Genomic DNA, 25397 nt, shown 5'->3' with positions numbered 1-25397 from the left:
GCATAGTTGACATGAAATACTATATTACTTTCAGGTGTGCAACATAGTAATTCAACATTTATATAAATTAGAAAATAACCAGCAAGATATACCTAGCTTGTCATCTGTCCCATAAAATTTGTTACATATAATTGACTATATTTTCTTTGCTATACATTGTATCCCTATTTATTTTATAACTCAAGTTTTTTACCTTTTAATCCCCTTCCCCTGTTTTCCCTGTCCTCCTTATTCCCTCCACTCTAGCAACCAGCAGATTATTTCCTGTATCCATGAGTCTGTTTCTGTTTTGCTTTATTCATTTGTTTAGTTTTCTGGATTCCACATATAAGTGAAATCATATAGTGTTTGTTTTTTTCTCTGACTTACTTCATTTAGCATAATACCCTCTGTGTCCATCCATATTGTTGGAAATGGCAAGATTTCATTCTTTTTTATGGCTGAGTAATTTCCTTTGTATATGTATAGTTCATCCTGAATAATTCAGGGGTTAGGGGCACTGACCACCCTGTGTGGTCTGAAATCTGCATATTACTTTTGACTCCCCAGACATTTAACTGCTAATAGTCTACTTTTGACTGGAAGCCTTGCCAATAGCATAAGTAGTTGATTAACACATATTTTGTATTTACATGTATTATATAAGGTATTCTTCTAATAAAGTAAGCTAGAGAGAAGAAAATGGTATTGAAAAATCATAAGGAATAGAAAATATACTTACAGTACTGTACTGCATTTATTGAAAAAAAAATCAGCATATAGGTGGACCCAAGGCTGTTCAAACCTGTGTTAATCAAGGGTCAACTATATACCACATCTGCTTTCCCCATTCATCTTTTGGTGGACTCTTAGGTTTCCTCAGTATCTTGGCTCTTGCAAATAATGCTCCAGTGAACATAAGGTGAATAATATTAACGTTAGGCTTTCTTTTTTCTTAGTAGTTTCTTTAGGTGTAGGATCAGATTGTTTATGTGAGATTTTTCTTGTTTCTTGAGATGGGCTTGTATCACTATAAACTTCTGTCTTGGAATTGCTTTTGCTGTGTCCCATAGATTTTAGAGCATTGTATTTTTATTTTCATTTGCCTCAAGGTATTTTTTTGGTTTCCTCTTTGATGTCTTCTTTGGTCCATTGGTTTTGTTTAGACTTCACATATTTGTATTTTACAGTTTTCTTCTGCTTGATTTTTAATTTCATACTGTTTTTGTTGTATTTGGAAAATATGCTTGATATGATCTCAGTTTTCTTATATTAATTGAGATTTGTTTTACGGCTTAATGTATGATCTTTGTTAGAGAAGATTGCACGTACACTTGAAAAGAATGTCTGTTCTATTTTTGAATGGAATGTTTTGTATATACCTATTAAATCCATCTTGTCTAATGTGTTATTTAAAGCCGATATTTCCTTATTGATTTTCTATCTAAATGATTTATTCATTGATGCAAGTGGAATATTAAAGTCCTGTACTATCATTATTTTTACCATCAGTGTCTCTCTTTATGTTTATATAATATTTGCTTTATGTGCCCCTATATTGAATGCACTGATATTTATAGATGTTCTATCCTCTTCTTTGATGTATGCATTCATTGTGTAATGCCCTTCATTGTCTCTTGTTACAGTCTTTCTTTTAAAATCTACTTTTTCTGCCATAGGTATTGCTACATCAACTTTCTTTATGTTTCCATTTGCATTCAATATCTTATTCTATCCTTTCACTTTTAGTCTGTGTGTGTCTAGATCTGAAGTGAGTCTCTTGTAGGCAGCATGTATGTGGTCCTTGTTTTTTTTATCCATTCAGTGACACTATGTGTTTTGAGTGAAACATTTAGTTTATTTACATAAACCTTCACTTATATGTGTAAATAAAGGTATTTGGTATGTGGTTACCATAAGGTTCATGTATAACATCCTGTGTATTTAGCAGTCTTAAGTTGAAGGCCATTTAAGTTCAAGCACTTTGTTTTTAAAAGTTTACTTATTTTTGAGAGACAGAGGGAAACAGAGCACAAGCAAGGGAGGGGCAGAGAGAGAGGGACACAGAATCCAAAGCAGGCTCCAGGCTCTGAGCTGTCAGCACAGAACCCGACACAGGGCTCAAACCCACAAACCGTGAGATCATGACCTGAGCTGAAGTCAGACACTTAACTGACTGAGCCACGCAGGCGCCCCAAGTTCAAGCACTTTCTAAAAACACTGCATTTTTACCATCCCCCCAACATTTTATGTTTTTGATGTCATGTTTTACATCTTACTGTTTTCTGTATCTCTTGACTAATTATTGTATGTCTAAATGATTTTCATCTTTTAACCCTCATATTTAGATATGAGGGCATTTGAGCCACAACCTTGGTATTATGCTTATCTTTACCAGTAAGATTTTTTCCTTCTTACTTTTCTTATTTTGGGTTTTGGTCTTTTCTTTTTTTGTTTATGAAATTCTATCAACGTTTCTCGGATGCCCAGTTTGGTATTGATCAACTCCATTAGCTTTTGCTTATCTGGCAAACTGTATCTCCCCTACAACTCTGAGTGATAACTTTGCCAGGTAGAATATTCTTATTTATAAGGGGTTTTTTTTCTTTTCAGTACTTTGTTTTTTTTATTTTTTATTTGTTTCTAGGAGAGAGAGAGAGAGACAGCGTGAACAGGGGAGGGTCAGAGAGAGAGGGAGATACAGACTCTCAAATAGGCTCCAGGCTCTGAGCTGACAGTCAGCACAGAGCCTGATGCAGGGCTCGAACCCACGAACCGCAAGATCATGACCTAAGCGAAAGTCGGACGCTTAACTGACTAAGCCACCCAGGCGTCCCTCTTTTCAGTACTTTGAATGCATCATGCCACATTCTTCTGGGCTGTAAAGTTTCTGCTGAAAAATTAGCTAATAGTTTTTTGGGGTGCTCCCATATAAGTAACTAGGAATTTTTCTCTTGCTGCTTTTTAGACTCTTATTTTTTAATTTTTATTTTTTGTTTTATTTTTTAAATTTAGTTATTTATTTTAAAGACAGCAAGTATGAGCAGGAGAGGGGCAGAGAGAGAATCCCAAGCAGCACAGAGGTTGATACATGGGGCTTGATCCCATGAACTGTGAGATAATGACCTGAGCTGAAATCAAGAGTTGGGTGCTTAACCAGCTGAGCCACCCAGGCAATCCAAGACTCTATCTTTAACTGCTCATACTTTGTAATGTTTTGGTGTGGGTCTCTTTGAGTTCATTTTATTTGGAACTTTGTGCTTAGTGGACTTAGATGTATACTACCTTTGCCTGGTTAGGGATATTTTCAGCCATTGTTTCTTCAGATAGGTTTTCTGTCCCTTTCTCTGTTTTCCTTCTGGGACCCTATAATGCTAATATTAGTACACTTAATGCAGTTCCAAAGTTCTGCATTAAGTTAAACTATTCTGATTTTTAAAAATTCTTTTTTCTTATTGCTGCTTTGATTGGGTAATTTCTACTACCTTGCCTTCCAGATTATTGATTCTTTCTTCTGCATCACCTGATCTGCTATTGATTCCCTCTAGTGTATTTTTCATTTCAGTTATTGTACTCCTTAGCTCTGATCGGTTATTTTTTATATGTTCTATCTCTTTGTTGAAGTTGTCACTCTGTTCTCTTCTCCTGAGTTCAGTAAGCATTTTTATGACCATTACTACTTGGGACTCTTTATCTGGTAGATTGCTTTCTCCATTTTGTTTAGTTCTTTTTCTAAGGTTTTGTCTTATTCTTTCATTTGGAACATATTTCTCTGTCTTCTCATTTTGCCTCACCATGGTTTCTATATTTTAGGTAGGTCAGTTATGTCTCCAAGTCTTGAAGGAGTGGTTTTATGCTGAATGGGCCTACTAGGGCAAACCTCCCTGGTCACCTGAGCCAGGTTCTCATGAGTATTCCCTGTGTGAGCTGCCTAAACCCTCCTGTTGTGGCTGGGTCAAGACTATTGCAGACTTGCTGATGTACACAGCTGCCTGTGGGATCTTACTTTCACTACTGCAGGTATACTGTTGAGTGGGGCTGGCCCTCATTGTGGCTTGTTGTGATATCTGGCTGCACCCATTGTAGGTGTTTTAGTGTTTGGGACTGGCAATCCCAGACCAGGTTAACTTAGGAGGGGCTCTGGTGCTTGCTGAGGGTGCCCTCCAGGAGTGGTGGGGCAGGAAATTGCTTAGAAGAGGCTCCTAACCAACCTAGGCTGCTTGCAGGGTATGCTAGGGAAGGGACTCTGGCCCTGGGTGGGCAGATTGGGTGGGGCAAGTCCACAAGGGAATGTCAGGGTGGAGCTAGTCCTGCTAGCAAGTAGGTGGAAAGTGTCAGAAATGGCACCTACCAGAGCAGGGTCAGCTAGATAGAAAGAAGATAGGAAAAACTGTACACCCCAGCACTTTCATCCCTGGAGAACTTTCCAACAGATCCCTGGCCCTCGGGTGCATATCTAAAGTTAGTGGATTTCCTTCACTAATAACCCAGGGAGTTTTCAAACCGCTGCACTGTGTTGGGACTTGGAGTCACTGACATTGTCCATATTCCCTTTAACAGTGGAGTTGCAGTTTCCTACTGTTCTCTAGCTCTCCCAAGCATAAGCAAGCTGCCTTGGTTTTGAAAGCCATACATTATGGGTGCTTGTGTTTCTGGTGCAGATCCCTGGTCTATGGAACCTCACGTGAGACTCTGACCCCCGGGGGGTCCCTACAGTTGTGATATTACTCACAATGGGTCATCGTGGCAGGGATGTGAGTCCTGACTAAATTGCATCTCCAGCCCTCTACCCATCTTGATTTGTCTTTATCTTTATATTTTTAGTTCTATGTGATCTGTTCAGCTAGTCTTCAGTTCATTCTAAGATAGTTGTTCTACATGTAGTTGTAGATTTCGATGTGTCCCTAAGAGGAGATGAGTCCTTAATCTTCCCACTCTGCCATCTTAATCTGCCTCCCATAAGTATTTTAAAAGGCAATTATAGATCTATATTTTTATTACTACTCTTAGTAATATTTATCACTCATTCTATCTGTTCATCATTCAACATTCATTCTCTGAAAGTCTTTTGAAGCATCATCAGCATATGTTCCTAGTGATACAACTTTTCTTTCTTTTGATGTGTTCAATTGGATAGATCTTAAATCTGCCTTATGAAACAGTAACAGTGTTATGTTTTATCAGTGAAATTTTTTTTTTGTTTCTTTTTCTTATAGAACATACAGTGGGAGAGGTTATCAAATTAGATCCTGGTGGATCTCCAAGAAAAGTCTGGGGAAGAAGCCCTACAGATTCAGTTCTAAAGATTCTTGGAGAAGCTGAACTTCAGCTTCAGACAGAACTACTGGAAAACACGACCATTAGAAGTGGTAAGCAGAAACAAATTGTTTTTCCATGCTAGAAGTAATGTTATTAAAAATAAAACTGTATTTTTAAAAATATGTCTACTTATTTATAAGAGGTCATCTTTTTGTCATAATTTTCTAGTTAGATGGACATTAGTTGTCTTTTCTGAAGTGTTGTCTCAACATTGTAGTCTTGAGTTTTGACCTGACATAACCTGGATGGGATCTTAAAAGGAAAAGGAAATATGTATTAGACAATCCAGAAAAGTAGGACAGTCAAAACATTTTTTTACATGAAGAGAGATATAGGAGCAATGCATGTGGATTCTGGAAATTTCTTGAATAAAGATATCTATAGTAGTTATGACAACATCCATTTTGGACTGGGAAGGCTGAATTGTGAGGCAGGAGTAAAACATTTATGTTCCGTGAGTCTTGTACATCTTGGTATTACAGCTATGCATATGAAGAGTGTCCATGTATAAAACAGGTGTTTTCACACTTACAAGCTTATTCAAATGAGGGGTTGAATATGATTTTTCTTTTTTCAGAGTTTGTGTCTATACATGAATGTATGTCACTATTATGTTCTCTCTCAATATATCTTTTTTTTCCTTATGTCTCCTTAAGACTGTCTCTGACAATGTTGTGCATACTTTTATCCTTGCCTTTTTTCATGCAGTATTATCATTTATATATTTTCATTTGTGTCTATCCTCTGAGAGCAAGGATGATCTTTTTACTCGTTGTAGCTTTCCTGCCTAACACATAGTAGTTGGAACAGCTAATTAGGGTTCCATAAATAGTTGGTAAATTGGAGTTTTAAAAAAAAAAGCAAAACAAATCATAAGTGATTTCTCAGTTCCAGTTCTCTAAAGATGGATTATTTGAATATGGAGAATATTGAATGTAGAAAATTTTCTGAATTAGAGTGATGCTCATATTTGAAACTGACAAAAAAATAACATAGGTGGCAAGGTTATTTGAAGTGTGTATAAAGAAATCAGCCAGATGCTATTTTGCCAGTGAGATGAACCCATACACATGTTATTAAAGTATAAAAAGTAGATTGCTGTTTTCTTTCTAAGGGTGAATCTCCTAGCCATTAATCATTATAGCATTTTCTTTAATGTTAAAGGAAAAGCAGTTTCAAGAGAGAAGTATATACAATTAGTTGTTTGAAAACAGTGTAAGTACACAATTGTATGTATTTGTAATTAACTTGTTCACACTCTTATATTTGCAATTTGTGCAGTTGTATGCCAGACATTAGTCAAAAATGCTAGCAATTTTGTATTCTTACATCTTAGTCTGTTCCTGTTGTCAAAATACCTCAGACTGTATTCAAGGGGAAAAAAGTCTCCAAGCCAAAATATTTTCACAAATAATGATAAAAAAAATATAGAATGCTGGCGAGGATGTGGAGAGACGGGCACCCTCCTACACTGTTGGTGGGAATGTAAACTTGTGCAGCCCCTCTGGAAAACAGTATGGAGGTTCCTAAGGAAACTAACAATAGAACTCCCCTATGACCCAGCAATAGCACTGCTAGGAATTTACCCAAGGGATACAGAAATGCTGATGCATAGGAGCACATGTACCCCAATGTTCATAGCCGCACTCTCCACAATAGCTAAAACATGGAAAGAGCCTAAGTATCCATCAACAGATGAATGGATCAAGAAGATGTGGTTTATCTATACCATGGAATACTACATGGCAATGAGAAACAAGGAAATCTGGCCATGTGTAGCAACATGGATGGACCTTGAGGGTGTTATGCTGAGCGAAATAAGTCAGGCAGAGAAGGACAAATACCATATGTTTGCACGTATAGGAGGATTAGGAGGAACTTGACGGAGGAACAAGGGGAAGAAGAAGGGCGGAAATGGTGGGGGAGAGGAAGAGAGGCAAACCATGAGAGACTCTTGACTGCTGACAAACACTGAGGACTGATGGATGTGGGGGGTAGGGGGGATGGGCATGGAGGAGGGCACTTGTGGGGATGAGCACTGAGTGTTATGTGGAAACTAATTTGACAATAAACTATTTGTAAAAAAAAAAAATAAAAATAAAAATAAAAAAATATAGATTATTTTGTAATCTAAAACTCCTTTATGTGTTTATATTAGAACTATAACTTTAAAAACATCAGAGTCTGATTCCTTTTATGTAAAATCATTATTGCTTAAATGTATGTATTTGGTGTACAATAATATTTAGTGTGGAGGCAGATCTTCTCCATATTCAAAAAATCCATCTTCAGAGAACTGGAACTGAGAAGTCATTTATGACTTGTCTTACCTTTTTTTTAACTTCAATTTACCAGCTATTTATGGAACACTAATTAACTGTTCCTACCACTACGTGTTAGGCAGGAAAGCTACAAAGAGTAAAAAGATCATCCTTGCTCTCAGAGGACAGACACAAATGAAAACAAATAAATGATAAAATTGCATGAAAAGGGCAAGAATAAAAGTAGGCACAAAGTTAAAAGGTAGTGTAGACATGTGTAAGTAACTAACTTTATCATGGATAGTTAAAAAAAAAGACTTCTCAGAGTTGTCATCTTCTGTCTTTAATTTTTCCCTAATGCTCTGTGCTAGGATTTTAACACAAAGAAGTCACAGTTTCTTACCATTAGGAAATCACACGTCGTTGGGACGCCTGGGTAGCTTAGTTGGTTAAGCGTCCGACTTTCGCTTAGGTCATGATCTCGCGGTTCGTGGGTTCGAGCCCCGCGTCAGGCTCTGTGCTGACTGCCAGCTCAGAGCCTGGAGCCTGTTTCAGTCTGTGACTCCCTCTCTCTCTGACCCTCCCCTGTTCACGCTCTCTCTCTCTCTCTCTCTCTCCAAGAAATAAATAAAACATTAAAAAAAAAAAAAAAAAGGAAATCACACGTGGGAAAATCTGTGTTGGAAGTGCATGTGTAATGGTATGGAACCACAGATTAGGAGGCTTTATGTTGTCAAAACCATATAGTTTCATTAAGGACGATAAGGCCCTTTTGGGTCAGAGAAAGCCACAGAGAGAGAAAGTCATCTTGAGCTAGGCCAAAGATTTAAAAAAAAAAAAAAAAAAGAGCTCATTGGGTAAATAAGGGAGAGAATGAAGTTCCAGGCAATACGCAATCCCAGTATATGCAAGGACAAAAAGGTTTATTTAATATGTGTGTGGGAGCAGCTTCATGCTGTGGAAGGATAATGGGCTTTGGTTCCAATTCTGGTTCAGTCGCTTGCCCAGCAGCCATGGGCAAGTTGCGCTGACTTTGACGTTCAGTTTCTCTATGTGTAGAATGGAAACACTGTTATTAAGGATTGTTTTGTGGATTTAATGAGAAGCATAAAGGACCTGCAGAGTTCTCTAGTCTCCCAGGCTTTATGTTAAGTGTCTCATCAATTTGATTGTCTTAAGCCCTTTTTGTAATAGAAGGTATGTGAACAATACAGCCAGAGATTTTGTATGTTCATAGCAGTTTGTGTTAAGATTTTATTCTTGAAAGTCAGTTTGGTTGAATGTAAATCTTTGGCTTATGTTTCCATTCCTTGAATTTGTTTACTATATTAAAACTCCACTGTATTCTGGCATAAAGCAAAGCCATCAGGAATCTAATGACAATCTTATTTTCTCTTATAAATGATTTAGTCTTTTTGTTTGGACACTCAAAGGATATCTTTCTTTTTCCTTCAAGTCCAGTAGTTTTTTAAAAAATAAATGTTAGTGTTATGTTTATTTTCCCAGTAGATTCTGTGTTTTTTTGATAGTTACTTCTATTTTAATTTGGGGTTCATGGCAATATTGAATAGAAAGTAGTTTCAGTATATCCCTTCTTCCAGCCTATGCACGGCCTTCCCAACCATCAACATTCTCTCTCCAGAGTGGTGCATTTGTTAAAATTGATGAACAGATGTTGGCACATTATGATCACCCCAAATCCATAGGATAAAGTCCACTCTTGGTTTTATACCTTCCATGGATTTTGAAAAAAATCATATTAATGGTGATAAATATACACCATTATAATATACAAAACAGTCTATTGCTCTTAAAAATCCCTGTGTTCTGCCTATTTATTCCTCTCTCCTCTCAAACTCCTAGCATCCACTAGGAGTGATACACTTTATAGTGTCTCATTAGTTTTGTCTTTTCTAGAATGTCATGGTTGGAATCATACCATATGCAGCCTTATGACTGGCTTCTTTAGTTAGTATTATGCATTGAAGTTTTCTCCCTGTTTTTTCATGGTATGATACCTTATTTCTTTTTAGTACTAAATAATATTACATTGTAGGGATATACCACAGTTTGTTTATATAGGTTATTCAGTAGGTTTTTCACCTATTGAAAGACATTTTGATTGATTCCAGGTTTTGGCAGTTATGAATAAAATTTCTATAAATATCTATGTGCAGGTTTTTGTTAAGCCATAAGATTTTATTTCTTGGGTAAATACCAAGCAACATGAATGCTGGTTCACGTGTTAACAGTATGCTTAGTTTTGTGATACATTGCCAAGCTATCTTCCAAAGTGGCTGTACCATTTTTGCATTCCCATCAGAAATGAATGAAAGCTCTTATTGCTCCACATCCTCAGCAGCATTTAGTGTTGTCAGTGATTTGGATTTTAGCCATTGTAGTAGATATGTGGTAGTATCACTTTGTTGTTTTAATCTGCAATTCCCAAATGGCATATGATGTGGAGCATTTTTTTCATATGCCTGTTTGCCATCTGTATATGTCTTTGGGGAGGTGTCTGTTCAGATCTTTAGTCCATTTTTAAATTGGGTTGTTTAGTGTTGCTTTTCTTAATTGTTGAGTTTTAAGAGTTCTTTGTATTTTTTATTAATAGTGTCTTATGTCTTGTGCAAATATTTTCATCCACTCTGTGGCATGTCTTCTCATTTTTTTTGACAGTGTCTTTTGTAGAGCAAAAGTTTTCAATTTTAGTGACATCCAGAGACTCCTGAGTGGCTCAGTTGGTTGAAAATCCAACTCTTGATTTCAGCTCAAGTAATGATCTTACCATTCATGGATTCAGCCTTGCATTGGGCTCTGTGCTGATGGTGCTGAGCCTGCTTGGGATTCTCTCTTCCCCTCTCTCTTTGCCACCTCCTCTCCCACATGCACATGCTTTTTCTCTCTAAATAAGTAAGTAAACGTTTAGAAGAAAAATACATTTTAGCGAAGTCCACCTTATTAATCCTCCATTTCATGGATCATGCCTTTGGTAGTGTATCTAAAATGTCATTACCAAACTTGAGGTCATCTGGATTTTCTTCTATGTTATCTTCCAGGGGTTTTTCAATTTTGCATTTTACATTTAGGATTGTGATCAGTTTTGAGTTAACTTTTGTGAATGATGTAAGGTCTGTGTCTAGATAGTTTTTGGGGGAGAGAAGAAATGGGATATCCAGATGTTCCAGAACCATTTATTATAGTCTATCCTTTCTCCATTGAATTGCCTTTGCTTTTTCATTGAAAATCAGTTGACTATTTATATGGGTCTATTTCTAAGCTATGTTCTGTTTCATCTATCCAATACTATACTGTCTTGATTACTGTAGCTTTATACTAAGTCTTAGAGCTGGGTAGTATCATTCCTTAAACTGTGTTCTCCTTCAGTGTTGTGTTGGCTTCTCTGTATCTTTTGCCTTTCCACCTAAACTTTTAGAATCATATTGAATCAACTTTTAGATATTAGTATTGATATCCGCAAAATAACTTTCTAGGACTTTGGCTGGGATTGCATTGAATCCATAAATCAAATTGGGAAGGAGTGACATTGTGACAATATTCTGTCTTCCTATCCATGAACATGGAACATCTCTTTACTTAATTTTTCTTTGATTTTTTTCATTAGAGTTTTGTAGTTTTTCTCGTTGTATGTCTTTGTAATATGTAATTTGTAATCTTTACCCCACCCCAATTTTAGGAAAGTGTTAATAAGTTTTTCTAGTTTTCTCTTCCTTCAGTCTATTTCACGAACTCTATAGAGAACTATACAGAAAAATAGTTTTTCTGTAACTCTATCAACTGCCTCATTTCTGATTACTTTCTCATTATAACTTATATTCTTTAATGTCTTCCATGATGTTTTTAATTTTACTAACAAATTTTTTTTTAATTTTTTTAATGTTTTAGTTATTTCTAGGAGAGACAGAGAGACAGCGTGAGCAGGGGAGGGTCAGAGAGAGAGGGAGTCACAGACTCTGAAACAGGCTCCAGGCTCTGAGCTGGCAGTCAGCACAGAGCCCGACACAGGGCTCGAACCCACGAACCGCGAGATCATGACCGAAGTGAAAGTCGGACGCTTAACCGACTAAGCCACCCAGGCGCCCCTAACAAATTTTTAATACATTATAATTTTAGTTTTTTGGTAGGTTTTTTTTAAAATATTTTTTTAAATTTATTTCTAGGAGAGAGAGAGACAGTGTGAGTAGGGGAGGGTCAGAGAGAGAGGGAGTCACAGACTGAAACAGGCTCCAGGCTCTGAGCTGGCAGTCAGCACAGAGCCTGACGCGGGGCTCGAACCCACGAACCGCGAGATCATGACCTAAGCGAAAGTCCGATGCTTAACTGACTAAGCCACCCAGGCGCCCCAAGTTTTTTGGTAGGTTTTAATTTTCTATAGCAGTGGTTCTCAAATGAGGGTGTATCTGCAAGCAGAGGACATTTGGCATTGCTGGAAGACATTTTTGGTCGTCAACTGGGAAGTGCACTGCAGGTATCTAATGGGTAGAGGCCAAGGAAGCTGGTAAATCTTCTACAGTGCTACTATAACAGGTGTTCTCCAAAACAAATAATTATCTGACTCAGTAGTGACAACGTTGGGAAACACCAGTCTTTGAGAACATTATTCTACTTTATACACTGTTTTTCTTTCTGACAACTTGTACAGAATTTAACAATAATCCTCTGTTACTTATTTTTATGTGAAATTAGATTTATTAAACTTTTAGGAGCACAGAAGAAGTCAGAATACCCTTTCTAACTTCATAGCTTATGGCTTCCTTTTCTGTTATTTTCATGTAGTGTTTAAAAATTATAGCCAGGGGTGCCTGGGTGGCTCAGTTGGGTAAGTGTCTGACTCTTGGTTTCAGCTCAAGTCATGATCTCACAGTTTATGAGTTTGAGCGCCACATCAGACTCTGTGCTGACTCTTTGGAGCCTGCTTGGGATTCTCTCTCTCCCTCTTTCTCTGCCTCTCCTGTGTGTGCGCCCTTTCTTTCTCTCTCAGATTAAATAAAATAACTTTAAAAAGTAACATAAAAATTATAGTCTTGTAGTTTCTGAGCTCTTCTGTCTCTGTTTCTTTCCCTCACTTTTCTCTTTCCTTTGTTTCTCTTATCCCTGCACAGATCAATTTGTGTTCTCCTTCTAGCAATTTCTCCAGAGTATGAGGCTTTGTTCTAGAAGGGAGCTTTAGTTGGTTAGTTTTGAGAATTCTTAGGACCCAGATTTCTCCCACCCTTTCTGACTCCTCCATTGACACTTTCCATTTATTTGCATATTAAAATATATAAAAACTATTCCCATTTCAGCTGCTTTTCTTAAATTGACCCATCCTACTTGCTTGTAAATACCTGCTGGCTATTTTGGAGGTTCTTCTGATCTGGGGCCTGTTAAGTTTCTTACTGTTTCCTTCTTTTGTACAGATACTTTTATTACCTGAGTTTGGAGGCTGTAGGTGATTTTTCCCCATTCACATGTACTTGGGGATTTGTGAGGATACCTTGTTACCTAGATTTAGTTTAGATGTTATTCATGAATATATGGTTTTGCTATCCTGATTTTTTCTGTTTTGTGCAGGGATTCAGAGAAATAAAACAAAACAGCGTTCTTTGCTCTTTTCCCAGAATTTTTCCATTTGTCTGTAAATATTTGATCCATGTATGATGTTGCTGTAAAACTTTTTCTCACATTTGACTGTTCCTCCTACAACCATTGCCAGGGAAAATAATTCATGAGAGAGTATTGCTTATGATTTTCCCTTTTTGGTAAGCTGCTTGTGGTGTTTGGGTTTCAAGGGTTTGCTGACCTTATAAAACAAGTTGGGGAATATTCCTTTTTTTCCTATTTTCTGGAAAACTTTGTAAAAAATTAGTATTACTTTTTCCTTGAGTATTCAGAAGGAGTCAACTATGAAGCCATAAGAATGTGGAATTATCGGGGCATCTGGGTGGCTCAGACAGTTGAGCATCCAACTTCGGCTCAGGTCATGATCTCGCAGTTCATGAGTTTGAGCCCCACATCAGGCTCTGTGCTGACAGCTCAGAGCCTGGAGCCTGCTTCAGATTCTGTGTCTCCTCTCTGTCTCTGTCCCTCCTCCACTCATGGACTGTCTCTCTCTGTCTCTCAAAAATAAATAAACGTTAAAAAAGAATTTAAAAAAGAAGAATGTGGAATTATCTCTGTGAAAATATTTCAATTATGGATTTAATTTTATGTTGTAATTTCCTTTTAATATTTAGATTATTTTCAAATATTTTGCATTTAATTTGCTGACATTTGGACTCTTTCTGGTTATCTTTTTGTTATTGCTTTCCAGTTTCATTGTATTGTGATCACAGAACATCATACTGTGCATAATTTTTATCTTGAAATTAAAAAATAATTTTTTAATGTTTTATTTATTTCTGAGAGAGAGAGAAAGACAGCGTGAGCAAGGCAGGGTCAGAGGGAGAGGGAGACACAGAGTCTGAAACAGGCTCCAGGCTCTGAGCTAGCTGTCAGCACAGAGCCCAACGCGGGGCTTGAACCCACGAACCGTGAAATCATGACCCGAGCTGAAGTTGGACACCTAACTGACTGAGCCACCCAGGTGCCCCTTTATCTTGAAATTTTTGACTTGCTTCATCACCCAACTGACAATTTGTTTTGGTAAATGTTTCGTATGTACCTGAAAAGTTATTGGGTATAGTTGTATGCATGTATGTTCTGTGTCAAGTTGTTTATTTGTTATATGAAAGTCTTCTATATTTTTACTGATTATTTTCTTCTGGTTGTTATCAGTTACTTAGAGAAGAATGTTAAAATATCCAAGTGTATATGTGGATTTGTCGTTTTCTCCTTTTAATTCTATATATTTTTCCTATTTGTTATTTAGTGCATAGCAGTTTAAATTATTGCAGTGATTGTGGGGCGCCTGGGTGGCTCACTCGGTTAAGTGTCCAACTTGGCTCAGGTCACGATCTTGCAGTTTTTGAGTTCGAGCTCTGTGTTGGGCTCTCTGCTAACAGCTCAGAGCCTGGAGCCTCCTTCAGTTTCCGTGTCTCCCCCTCTCTCTGCCCTTCCTATGCTCATTCTCTGTCTCTCAATAATAAATAACGTTCTTAAAAAAGAAAAATTTTTTTTAAATGTTGCAGTGATTGTTTAGATTGTTGCGTTACATTGTTTAGGTGATTGCATTGACTCTTTTATGCATCTTCCTGTTGTATTGACCATTTTTATTATTGTGACATTTTTTCTTATCTCTAGTAACATTGCTTCTTTTAAAGTCTATCTCATGTTATATAGCTACAGCATTTTTTTGGTTAATGTTGGCTTAGTATGTTTTTGTCTGTATCTTCTTTTAATTTTTCTGATTCCTTATGTTTATATGTGTCTCATATCTCAAATCCAGCCTATCTTTGTCTTTTAATCTTGAGGGTTAAACTTATTCTTGTATAATGTCATTACTGAAATGGTTTGCTTTTTAGTCTGTGTAACAATCTTGCAGTGTTTTTTATATATTCCATCTGTACTTTGTTTATTCTTGTATTTCATTTTTTATACCTCTTTTTGGACCAATCAAGCATTTCATTTTTCTTTTCTATTCTTAATTATACATTTTTCATTTATTCTTTTGTTGTGATCCTAGATCACAAATTGTATCCTTAATTCTATCATAATGCTAATTCAAATCTACCTTAACTTAATATTTATATTGCTTCTCTAATTATGTATGAGCTTTTTAGCAATATTACTCTATCCCCTCTAACCCTTTTACTTATTGTCATTATGTAGTTTACTATAATAATCTTATTTGGCTTATAAGGCATTATTATTATGCTAAGAAATCAATATTCATTTACATTTAGCCATATTTTTTACAGGGTTCATTATTCCTTCCTGAGGTTATACATTTCCATTTGATATCTTTTTCCTTTGAACTGCCGTTGATATTTCCTGTAGTGCAGATCTGCCCTGTATAAATTCTCTCAGCTTTTTTTTATCTGAAAAGGTCTTTATTTCACCTCTAGCTTTAAGGACTATTTTCAGTGTATACTAAATGCTAAGTAGGCAAAGTTGTTTTGGTTTGGTTTGGGTTTTTTGTGGGGGAGGGGAGGCAGAGGGATTGCTCTTGCTTTATTTTGTTCTTTCCATTTTAAAGGTGTTAGTATATTTTCTTCTGGCATCCATAAATATATGTCTTTTTTGTGTCTTATTTTTGTTACTTATTTTGCTCCTATGTTTTTCTTCAAGCTTTTTAAACAGTATTTGATTTTCAACAGTTTTACCATCATATGCATAGATGTAGTTTGTTTTTAATCTGCCTTAGGTTATTTCAATTTGGGAGAGACTGTATTCATTAGGTCTTTCTATATTGCTTCTTCTTTTTGGATTCTAGTTACACAAATATTAGACATTTTGAATTCATCATGTTTGTTATTGCTCTATTCTGCTTTTTCACATTTTCTCCCCTTTTGTTTCAGTATAAATACAGGCATACATTTGAGATATTGTGGATTCAGTTCCAGACAACCACAGTAAAGCAAATATCACAATAAAGCTAGTCAAATGAATTTTTTGGTTTCCTGTTGCATATGGAAGTTATGTTTACACTATACTGTAGTCCATTAAATGCATAATAGCATTATGTCTAAAAGAGCAATGTACGTACCTTAATTTAAAAGTATTTTATTGCTGGAAAAAACTGTCATCTGAGCTTTCAGTGAGTCATCATCACAGATCACAGATCACTGTAACAAATATACTAATAATGAAAAAGTTTGAAATACTGCTATTACCAAAAGGCAACAAAGACACGAAATGAGCAAATACGATTGGAAAAGTGGCGCTGACAGACTTGCTCCATCCAGGGTTGCCATAAACCTTCCATTTGTAAGAAAACACAGTTATCTGCAAAGTGTGGTAAAACAAACTATGCCAGTATTTTTACTGATCTGTCATTTCATAAAATCTGTCTTTTGTGTTCTCTAATCTTCTGCTGTGTCTCAGTGAATCCAGTGAGCTCATTATATCATATAATGCATTTATCTTTCTTTTCTAAAATTTTTTAACATTTATTTATTTTTGAGAGATTCAGAGAGACAGAGCCTGAGTGGGGGAGGGGCAGAGAGAGAGGGAGACACAGCGTCTGAAGCAGGCTCTAGGCTCTCAGCTGTCAGCACAGAGCCCTGTGTGAGGGTTGAACCCATGAACCACAAAATCACGCATGACCTGAGCCGAACTCGGACATTTAACTGACTGAACCACCCCATGCCCCAGATATTGCATTTTTCAATGTTAGAATGTCCATTTAATATTCTTTTACAGATTTTAGTTCTTTGTTGAAAATAACCATGGATTTAGCCATTTGGCCCATTTTTTCCTCTGTTTTCTTGAACATATACATAGGCTTATCATGTTGGGGGTTTTTTAGGATTATATTGAATATATACATTGGAGGAAATTGATATCTTTACAGTATTTACTCTTCTAGTCCATGGCTATTTATATCCTCTACTTATATCTAGATCTTTTATTTCTCTCAACAGTAGGTTCTAGTTTTTCCATAGAGGTATTTTATATATCCTATTAGATAATTCCAAAATTGTATAAATTTTTTTTTTTTTTACAAATAGTTTATTGTCAAATTAGTTTCCACATAACACTCAGTGCTCATCCCCACAAGTGTCCTCCTCCATGCCCATCCCCCCCTCCCTCCCACATCCATCAGTCCTCAGTTTTTGTCAGCATTCAAGAGTCTCTCATGGTTTGCCTCTCTCCCTTTCCTCCACCATTTCCCCCCTTCTTCTCCCCCTTGTTCTTCCATCAAGTTCCTCCTAATCCTCCTATACGTGCAAACATATGATATTTGTCAAAATTGTATAATTTTTGATGCCACTGTTTTATTCATCTGTTTTGAAATTTTACTTTATAACTGTGGCTCATGTATAATTTACTTTTGTGTATGACTTTATATTCAGCAACTTTGCTGAGTTCCTACATTGATTCTAGTAGTGTATTGGTAGATTCTCTTGGTATTTTTGTAAACCCATGATACCATATTAGGACAGTTTTATTTGGGGCACCTAGGTGGCTCAGTTGGTTAAGTGTCCAACTTGGGCTCAGGTCATAATCTCACAGTTTGTGAGTTCAAGCCCTACAATGGGCACTGTGCTGTCAGCTCAGAGCCAGGAGTCTGCTTCAGATTCTATGTCTTGCTCTCTCTCTCTCTGCCCCTCCCCTGCTCTTGTTCTGTCTCTGTCTCTCAAAAAGAAATAAACATGAAAAAAAAAAAGACAGTTTAATTTTCTGTTTTCCAGTTCTTACTCTTCTTATGCTAAGACTTCCAATAGATTGTTGAACAGAGAAGTGCCATACTCTTGACTCAAAGAAGTAAATATATTAACTCAAGTCTTTTTTGAAAATATCCATTATAAGATTAAGGAAGTCTCTTCTAGTCTTGTTTTAGAAAGAGTCATTAAGCTTATCAGATTCTTTTTCTGAATCAGTTGAGATCATTGTATGATTTTGCTTCTTTATTAATGTGGCAAATACCATTAATTGATTTTCAAATATTAAACAGATTTTGTCAGTATTAATCACTTTTATGTTGTTACCAGTCTTATAAATGGATTTCATTTGTGATTTTCTGATTGTAGGTAAATTCCATTATTTTATTTTGGCCATTTTGATTTACCTCTTTGTAAAAAAAAATTTTTTTTTTATCTTTATTCTTGAAAGAGAGACAGGGTGTATGCAGGGAAGGAGCATAGAGAGAGGGAGACAGAATTTGAAGCAGGCTTCAGGTGCTGAGCTGTCAGCACAGCTGACAGTGCTCAACCAAATGAGCCACCCAGGCACCTTGATTTGCTTCTTTATAAATTGTATTTATATTCTTTGCCCTTTTTATATGGCATTGCCCATATTTTTTTTGTGTGAATTTTTATCTGGCATAGATAATCTATATCTAGTATATCAACACAGGTTTTTCCCACATGCTGCTAATTAACTTATGCCTTTTTTTTTTGCCATGAAGATTTTTTTTTTAAATTTCTGTGCAAGTATGTCTTTTTCTTTATATCATCTGAATTTCTTTTAATGGATAGAAAGGTTTTAAAAATATTTAAATCCTTTAGATCAACAACTCATGCATGTGAGTGTGCATCAGCACTCACACACACACGCAAGACATTTACTCTAATTAGAAATCTAACATTATTCTGGATTATTTTTGACAGTTACTGTTAAAACAAATTTTATTTTATTTTATTGGGCATTTTGATTAGAATTATATTAAATTTTGGGCACCTTGGTGGCTCAGTTGTTTGAGCATCTAACTCTTGGTTTTGGCTCTGGTCATGATCTCATGGTTTGTGAGTTCAAGCCCCATATCAGGCTCTGTGCTCTCAGCACCATCTTGTTTTGTGTTTGTCCTAATCCTGCTCAGGATTCTCTCCCTCACCCTCTCTTTCTGCTCCTCCCCTGCTTGTGCTCTCTTTCAAAATAAATAAATAAACATTACAAAAAGAATCATATTAAACTTATATATTTATTTTTGGAATGTTATTTTTATGCTGTTAAATTCAAGAATTTAAGTATGTCTTTATCTTGGCACCATCTTGTTTTGTGTTTGTCAGTAACATTTTGTTTTCTTCATTTAAGTTCTTAAGGATTTTTTTTAGTAAATTGATTCTTGCACAGTGTGTGTATTTTTGTCTTTATTATGGATTATGTTTTTCCTATTTCCCTTTTAAGTTGTTATTTCTAGTTTATATTTTTAAATTTTTTATGTTTATTTATTTTTGTGAGAGAGATAGAGACAGAATGTGAACTGGGGAAGGGCAGGGAGGGAAGGAGACACAGACTGCAAAGCAGACTCCAGGCTCAGAGCTGTCAGCACAAAGCCTGATGCGGGGCTCAAACCCATGAACTATGATATCATGACCTGAGCTGAAGTTAGACACTTAACTGACTAAGCCACCCAGGCACCCTTAGTTTAAATAAAGCTGGGTTTTCTTTCTTTCTTTCTTTCTTTCTTTCTTTCTTTCTTTCTTTCTTTCTTTCTTTCTTTCTTTCTTTCTGTCAGTGTAGACTTTTATATTCAGACACCTCAATGAATTATTTTTTTAAATACATTAAGTTTTTTCCCTTGATCTTAGATCTTCCAAATGTGTGGGTAATATCAGTGATAAGAAGTAGTGTTTTTTGTCCAATATTCTATTTCTTTTCCTTCTTACTATATTTGTTAGGCACTCTAAAGCAATCTTTAATAATGGTGCTAACTGGCATCCTTGTTCCTGATTTTAATAGACATGATTTTATAGCAGAACAGTAGTTGAATGAGCAAAAACACAGATGTGACCCCTATCACAATTTGTTGATGAAGCTTGGTATAGGGAAGATATTCAAAGTGAGCAACACTATAGTTTTGTTCTTGATTGACTAGGAAGAAATAAGAGGTAAAATAATTAAAATATATTCATACACAACTTATTTTCCTAAGTAAGTTAACTGAACTAGATGCAGTTCTGGTATCCTGGTGTTATGGTAGGACTGTCAGCAACACAAAGTGCCCACTTAACTTTAGTGATAATGATTTGAAATTGAGAACAGAAAGCCAGACTCCTTTTTTCCCCACCCATTTCAGCCATGTATGTGCAGACATAATGCACAGAAAATTGTATTTATAAGGGGTTGAGATTTCTCCATGTGGGTAAAATGAGTTGAAGATATATGTGAGAAAGTGATTATTAATGATGGATTTTAATGAAGATGATGGGGGAGAGAAAACATGATACTATCAGGGCATTGCAGGTACTGTTGGGGTGACATTTTTAAAGTTGGGTTAGAAAGAAGGAGATAAGTGGAAAAATAGGATGTTAGAAATTAGAAGGTGGAATATTTAACACTGAAAATTTTGAGGAGCTGTAGTTAATGACAGGCTTTCTAAGATATGACGATTGGAGTGATCAAGTTACAGTGAAGAAAGATAAAAATCATTGGAGAAGAATTGCGAGGCCTAGATTGGAAGGATTACTGATGGAAATTCAGCAATCAACTTAATTAGTTAAGAGAGAATTAGTGTTGGGGGATCTCCTGACTATGAGCTATAAAGTAACGTCTTCAAGGAATGAATGAGAGTGACCTGTTTGTCTTACACAAAATTGCAGTAAGTTCTGAGGTAAATCCGTTCTCTCCAGGCATCAAAAGTATGGGGAATTTCTGAGCAATTGGAAGTAATTAGCAATTACCAGAAACAAATAAAAATAATTATTCAATGATTTAAAATACAACATTTTGGAACATATATATTAGTTTCACCAAAAGGGAAAAGAAGGTAAACCATATATTATTCACCCTGAAAAACATTAGGTATGACTAAAATGGAATTTAGCTATCATATACCTAATCATTTATCAATTTTTATACATAACAGAGTTTACCCAGTAATTATCTGTTGTAAGAATATGATGTTTGAATTTTGCTGTAAATACTGTTACAGGTAAAATTCAAGTTATTTTGAAAATGTAACATGATTTTTCTTTTTTGTTGTTTCAGAGATTTCTCCAGGAAGGGAGAATTACAAACCTTTAATTACTGGAGAAGAAAAAGTAAAATATATTTCACTTGAAATGAATTCATCAGCTCCTGTTGATTCTTCTGCTGAAACAAACAGTCCAGAATTGAGTGAGGCATCTCCACAGATGTCACTGAAATCAGGAGGAAATGTGGATGGTATTTTAATAGGTCAAAATGAGCTGTATTTAATTTAATAATACCTTAATCTCTTCTATATAAACAGGTCTTTATAAACAGATCATCAAAACATGTGTATGTTTGGGTGATTCATCTCAAATTAAGTTCACTGTTTTCTATGGTTAATAACTGGTCTAGATTTTTAAATGCTGTATAATAAATCACCCCAAAACTTAGTGTTAAAACAGCAATGATTTTATTATATCTCATGATTTTGTGTATCAGGAATTGAGTCAAGGCTTGACTAACCTAATTTTTGTAATTCATGTGCTTTTGTCTCTGGGATCACTTCGTGGTATTCAGTTGGCAACGTTTGACGGGTTCAAGATGGCTTCAGTAGTGTCTCTGCAGATACAGCTTGAAGGCTGTGTTAAGCCTGGCCCCTCTCCCTCTCCATGTGGTCTCCTTACCTTTTTGTATGCCCTTTCCAGCAGGGTAACTGATGTTTTATATGGTGGTCCAGGGTTCACAGATCCTAGGCAAAAACTACTTGAACTTGTAAAAGCTAATCTCAACTGGCACAGTATCACTTCTGCCTTACTTCATTGGTCAAAGCAGTCACAGGCCAGCCTAGAGCCAAAAGGAGATGAAACAGAGCCTACCCCTCCAAATTAAGAGTGTTAAAGAATTTGCAGCCGCTGGTAATATCCCATAGTCTGCCACCTGACCAAAATTGTTACATTTCCCCCCACACGCATAGTATACTCACCCCTTCTTAAAGCTTCATCTTATTATTTAAAGGGCTCAAAGCCTAGGGACGTCTGGGTGACTCAGTCGACTAGTTCTATGGATTTCGCTCAGATAGTTTGTGAGATTGAGTCTGACGTTAGTCTCCGTGCTGCAGAGCCTAGTTGGCATCCTGTCTCTGTCTGTCTTGTCTGTCTGTCTCTCCCTCCCTCTCTTCCTGTCTCTCTTTCTCCAAATAAATAAATAAACTTAAAAAAAGGAGGGGAAGAACTCAAGGCCTACAGATGTCATCCAAGTCAGGCCTATGTAGAGATGAGTTTTCTTGAGTATAGTTCTTTGAGTAGTTACTCCATCTCAAGACCTGTAAGCAAAAAAGAGAAGTTATTTGCCTTCTATATATCTAACATTCAGTATTGAAAGAAGAATAGGGACTCCTTTTCACAAATGAGGAAAATGGGGGACACATATCAATCATTAGTCCTTAGAAATTCTGAAAGCCAGCCAGGCGTAGCAATGTCAGCTTGCTTCCTTTGCACCAAAGTCCGTGTCCTCAAGGGCTTTTCTAAACTATCTTTCCTTTGGAATCCAAGCTGATGGTGTTTCTGCAAGTTGAAAATTAGTACTTTTAGTGAGTTTTGTATGAACATTGTCACATTTACTATATTTGATAATTTTTTTCTTCTTCTTTCTTCATTCCTTCTTTTTTCTTTGGCCCCTCTCTTCTTTCAGTTACCCATAGGATGCTGTGAGACAGTGCTCTTGAGATTCTTAAAAATCCTTTTGTTTAACAAAGAGAGTCTGGGAAGCATGCCTTTAAATCTTTCTGTGCTATAACAGAAGGTCTTATGTCTATACACTTGACTTCATCTTTGCCCTGAGACCACATTTTACTGCCCTGAATTCAGTGTTTGTTTTGAGGCCATCTTTTCCCATAAGAAACTCCTGTTGCCTGGAAGGAATTAACTTAGGCTCTCTCTTCTAATTTGTCCTCATAAACTAAACAGTTCTTTCTTCAATTAATCTCTGTCTTCTTGAACTTTATCAGAAGCTACTAAAGAAGCTACTAAAGAAGCTAGTTGACACTTTTAATATTCGGCTTAGATAGGACCTTAGCTGAGTCATTAAATCTCTTTAGTATTTTTTCTATCATTATTGTTATTATAGGTACCAAATTTTCTGCCACTGTGTAACAAGAATCTCCTTTACTCTAGCATCCAGAAACTTTTTTTCACTGGCCAGTCTCTTGTCAGCAGTCTCCTTGAAGCACTTTTAATGTGTGCCTGTTGTCAAGTCCCAAAACCAGTGCACATGTTTTAAGCTTTTGTTATGTCAGCACCCTATTTTCAGATATGAAATTCTGTTTTAGTTCTCTATTGCTGCAAAACAAATTATTCCCCAGACTTCGTGTCTTAAAATAGCTTATTTATCTCAGGCTTTAGTGGGTTCGGAATTGGGAAAGTTCTCTCCCATGTGGCATCATTACCACTCAGTGGTATTCACCTGTCAGCTGGGCTTATGCAGGAAGGGGCAATATGATGTCATTCCCATGTCTGGTGCCTCTGCAGAGCTCAGCTGGGCCTGTTTAGGTGGTTCCCTCTCCTTATTTTAGCCTCAGGAACTTGCCACGTGGTCTTTCCAGAATAAACTTCTTTCATGGTGGCTTGTAGATTCCAGTGCAGAAGCTGCCAGTTTTCTTGAAGACTAGATCTGAAACTGTCATAGCAACATTTCAACTATCCTCAATTGGTTAAGACAGTCACAGTGCCAGACCTAATTCAAAGGGAGGGGAGCTAGAGGCCCCTTCTAGATGAGAGGAACGTTAGAGACCCTGCTAGGTGTGTAAATATCTTTAATTCACCACAGTAACTTAAATAATCTTACTTATTAGAATTATAGTTAGTAGGGATCTTATGCCTTTTATTAAAAAAAACAAAAAACAAAAAAACAGAACCCTGTTTGACATATAATAGAAGCTATACAGCTTAGTGCAAGTTTACAAACATTGTCTACAAAGAGCCTGAGAGTAAGTATTTTAGACTTTGAGGGCAATACAATCACAAATCTAGTTTGTAGAATAAGTCATATTGGTATGACTTAAGGTGCTAATTAATAACAATATTTTCCCCAAGTGCTTACCTTGTACAAGTAAGCAAAAAAAAATTATTTGAATAAAGGGTTAAAACTTTAAGGATTGGCACCATATCAGTTATCTTTTAGGACAAGCTATTTGGAAACTTTAAAAATAGAGAATGAAAGACTACCTGGATTTCAGGAAAAAAGAGAGGGTGATGGTGGCTTAAACAAGAGCATTGATAATCTGAATTGGAGAGGAAAAAGAGAAATCAACAAATGAAGACAGAAACTTTTCTCATTAGTATTTACTTTCACAAAATATCAACCAGGAGTTAACAAGATTAAAGATCTACAGATAAAATATTTAATTTTTGTTAGAATTAGTATGTTAGCCTAAAATGAGGTAATGATCTTTATAGAAAATTTATTCAAATTTCTATATATGGATTTTGCTTTCAGATATGTTTATTGTTATGTTTTTGCTTCTCAGAATCTGATGGCTTAGAAACAGAAGTTCTGCAAGAGCCAGATGAATCAAACAAAGATGGTACCTTGCCATGCATGATCATGGATGTATGGATTAGTGAGATAAAAGATACAAAGGAAACTGAGTATGTTACCTCTTTTTCCTTACATTTCAAAATCTGGATCCCTTTTGTAATACCTTTTTCTCAAATACTGTACTAAGCTAATACTGCATTATATCCTCTTATTATAATACCTTATGAAATAATTGTTGGTAAAATATTACATTCATGTGGTTCAGAGATCAAATATATAAAGTTATAGAGTAAAAAGTCTGTTTTCCAACTTTGTCCTCATCCAGCAAATTCCCATTGTCTCTTCCTTCCAGATATTTTTAATCTATACAAAACAAAAGTGTATAGTCTCCCTCCCTTTTAAATAAAGTTCTTAGTATAATGTAAACAGTACTTTCACCTTTTTTATTTTTAGTCAGTAACATGGGAATTTTTTCATATTAATCTATAGAGAGCTTTTCTTATTTTATGGCTACTTGTATGGATATACCACAGTTCAATAAATCTTCTACATTAATTGATACTCTGCATCAATTGATTATTACAAATGATGTTGCAGTGAATAAGCTTTTACATAAGGTAATTTTGCCTGTATATATCTTATAGGATGGATACGTAGAAGTACAATTTCTGGGTCAATTGTGTATTTATACGTTGCATTTGTAATTTATTTATTGTTCTTCCCAGGGTTTGTACAATTTACATTCTCAGAAAGAATGTGTGAAACCTCCCATTTCCCCTAGCCTTGCCAAACTTAGGATCAAAGTTTTTTATTTTTGCCAATTTGATAGGTTAAGAAATAATATCT

The 25397-nt window shown here is 36.0% G+C and overlaps 1 protein-coding gene across 1 annotated transcript in view; it reads left to right on the top strand.

Moving 5' to 3' along the window:
• The window catches only part of NEK1 (NIMA related kinase 1), a 200676-nt gene that overhangs the window by 154338 nt on the left and 20941 nt on the right, over positions 1-25397 (top strand). The window contains exons 27-29 of the mRNA XM_039219207.1: positions 5196-5348; positions 21093-21269; positions 24541-24661. Of these exons, the coding sequence (XP_039075138.1) occupies positions 5196-5348; positions 21093-21269; positions 24541-24661 (451 nt within the window). The remainder of the gene's footprint in view (positions 1-5195; positions 5349-21092; positions 21270-24540; positions 24662-25397) is intronic.

The sequence above is a fragment of the Hyaena hyaena genome, unplaced genomic scaffold (genome assembly GCF_003009895.1).
Source record: "Hyaena hyaena isolate Hyena2069 unplaced genomic scaffold, ASM300989v1 scaffold_804, whole genome shotgun sequence".
Taxonomy (NCBI): Eukaryota; Metazoa; Chordata; class Mammalia; order Carnivora; family Hyaenidae; genus Hyaena; species Hyaena hyaena.
This window is presented reverse-complemented; position numbering and strand designations above follow the sequence as displayed.